The sequence below is a fragment of the Passer domesticus genome, chromosome 26, assembly GCF_036417665.1.
Source record: "Passer domesticus isolate bPasDom1 chromosome 26, bPasDom1.hap1, whole genome shotgun sequence".
In the NCBI taxonomy this organism is placed as follows: Eukaryota; Metazoa; Chordata; class Aves; order Passeriformes; family Passeridae; genus Passer; species Passer domesticus.
The window spans coordinates 4622019-4624230 of NC_087499.1; the positions used below are offsets into that span (position 1 = coordinate 4622019).

At 65.2% G+C, this 2212-nt stretch overlaps 1 protein-coding gene across 1 annotated transcript; it reads right to left on the reverse strand.

Annotated features, from left to right (window-relative positions):
- LOC135286324 (uncharacterized) lies at window positions 1–1948 on the reverse strand. Its single transcript, XM_064399437.1, has 2 exons — window positions 1250–1948; window positions 1–957 (listed from the first exon to the last, which is right to left on the reverse strand). Exons 1-2 carry the CDS (start codon window positions 1262–1264, stop codon window positions 1–3), a joined length of 972 nt encoding a protein of 323 aa, XP_064255507.1. The 5' UTR covers window positions 1265–1948.
- Window positions 1949–2212: the final 264 nt, after the last annotated feature.

Below are 2212 nucleotides of genomic sequence, written 5' to 3' on the forward strand. Positions count from 1 at the left end.
TCACTGTCCCCGCAGCAGCTTCGGGATGGCCTCGACAGCTTTTTGGCACTGCATGGCCACTGCATGGCCAGTGGGGCCACCAGGGACAGCAGGGACACTTGAGAGGAGTGCGCAGATGTCCCCGATTGTTCCCAGCAGGTGATCACTGACCAGGCAGGTGCTGGCGTTCCACACCTGCTCGGCCTCGGCCACCGCAGCCACCAAGCTGTTGGGGACGTCAGCTGTTGGGGACATCCCCGCCAGGGAGGCCTGGATGGCCCTGAGCCGGCGCAGCAGCTCCTGGGGGAACGCGGTGGCTTTGTCACACGCAGCCACCAAGCGCTCCAGTGGGCCAAGGGCCACCTCTGCCCGCTGGCCCCTTTTAGTAGCCGCCCCCGCCATGCTGGAGGCCACCACAGCCTCTTCCATGGCCTTGGTGGCCGCCTGCTCCTCATTGGCAGCGGCCTCCATACGGGCATCGTACTCAGTGATGGCCGAGGCCATCTTCTCCTTGTCCCGGACCAGTGGCAGCTGCCAGACCTCAGCCACCAGGCAGTGCCAAGATTTCTCCCAGCCTTTTTCCTTGACCCGCAGGTCCCCGGCCCAGGTGTTGGCAGTGGCCGCAGTGGTGGTCTCCCTGGTGGCCGTGTCCCTGCAAGTGTCCCGGAGCTCGGTGGCCTCCCTGGACAGCCGGTCCCAGCTGTCTTCGAATGTGGCCACCAAGTCCCGCCAGGTGCTGGCCGCATCTCTCACATGGGCCCAGGTAGCCCCTCGTTTGTCCTTGAGGGCAGCCAGGGCCTCGCCCAGGGAGGTGACACGGGGGTGGCCCAGGGTGTCCCGGAGGTGGCCGATGAAGATCCCCAGGGCCTTTTGCAGGGAACTTGGGGACATGCCCAGCAGCACGTCCCCGTACGTCCCAGCCACGGTGGCTGCCAGCTCACCAAGCCTGGCCACCACGTCCACCAGCAACTCCAGAAGCTGTGGAGGGGACAGGGGAGGTGGCAGGGACCTTGTGGCACTTGTAGCCTTCTGGGATGGTCCCTCTTCCCTCCTGGGGCTCCCATTTGTGTGCTCCCTGGAGGGCTCTGCTGTCCCCTCCATCCCTTTGTCACCCCCTCGTCACCTCTGCCACCCCCTGCCACCCTCCACTGTTCCCCCCTGCCACTCTCTGTCCCTACCACCCCTCTGTCACCTCCCCGTTCCTGCCACGCTGCTGTCCCCTTTGCCATCCCCTGTCCCCTCCTTCCCCCCTGCACCTGGATTGTCTTACCTCACAGGGTTCCATGGCCTCAGGGGACAGGACAGGGACACACCTGGGGGACACTCGGGTGACACGCAGGAACGCGGCACAGCCGGCAGTAAAGAGGAAGAGGTGACATCACCACCCCGGCCCCGCCCCCCCCCATCTGCGGGTGCCCGATGTCCCCCTGATGGCCCCCACGGCACCCCGATGTCCCCTCAGGGTCCCCACATGGCCCCAGTGTCCCCTGAGTATCTCCAACAGGACCCTGATGTCCCCTCAGTGTCCCCAACAGGGCCCTGTTGTCCCCCAAGAGACCCCCAGTATCCCCTCAGTGTCCCCAACAGGGCCTCAATGTCTTCCCTGATGTCCCCAACAGGAGCCCAATGTCCCCAGCATTTCCTCAGGGCCCCCAACAGAGCCCAAATATCCCCCAAGTGTCCCCAACGGGACCCTGATGTCCCCTGAGTGTCCCCAACAGGCCTTGATGCCCCTCCCCCATGTCCCCAGCAGGGTGCAAATGTCTCCTGATGTCCTGCTGGGGACACTAGGGGACACTGGGATCCTGTTTTGGTCACTGTGGGGACAGCAGGGACATTGTGGTGCCCCAAAACAGGACAGGGGATGTCAGGGTGGCCTGGGGGTCCCCAAGGGAAGGACACGGGGATGTCCCCAAGGTCCCCAATGTCCCTCAGGGTGTCCCCGTGCCCCAGCGGTGACAATGCCACCCCCATGTCCCCAGCCCATCCCTACCCCTGCCCCACCAGCCCTCTATGGGCCGCCTCCAGCCTCTGTGCCACCTCCTTGTCCACCTCCCTCCACCTCCCTACGATGCGCCCAAGCTCCTTGGCAGCGCTGGGGAAGCCCTGTCTCTGTGTTCCCCACGGCGTCTCCTCCCTATCCTGGTTGACAGCCTCCACCAACTCCTTCAGTGCCCGCGTCACCTTCTCCAGCTGCCCCAGTGCATCCGCGGTGGCCCTGTTGGTGGCTGTG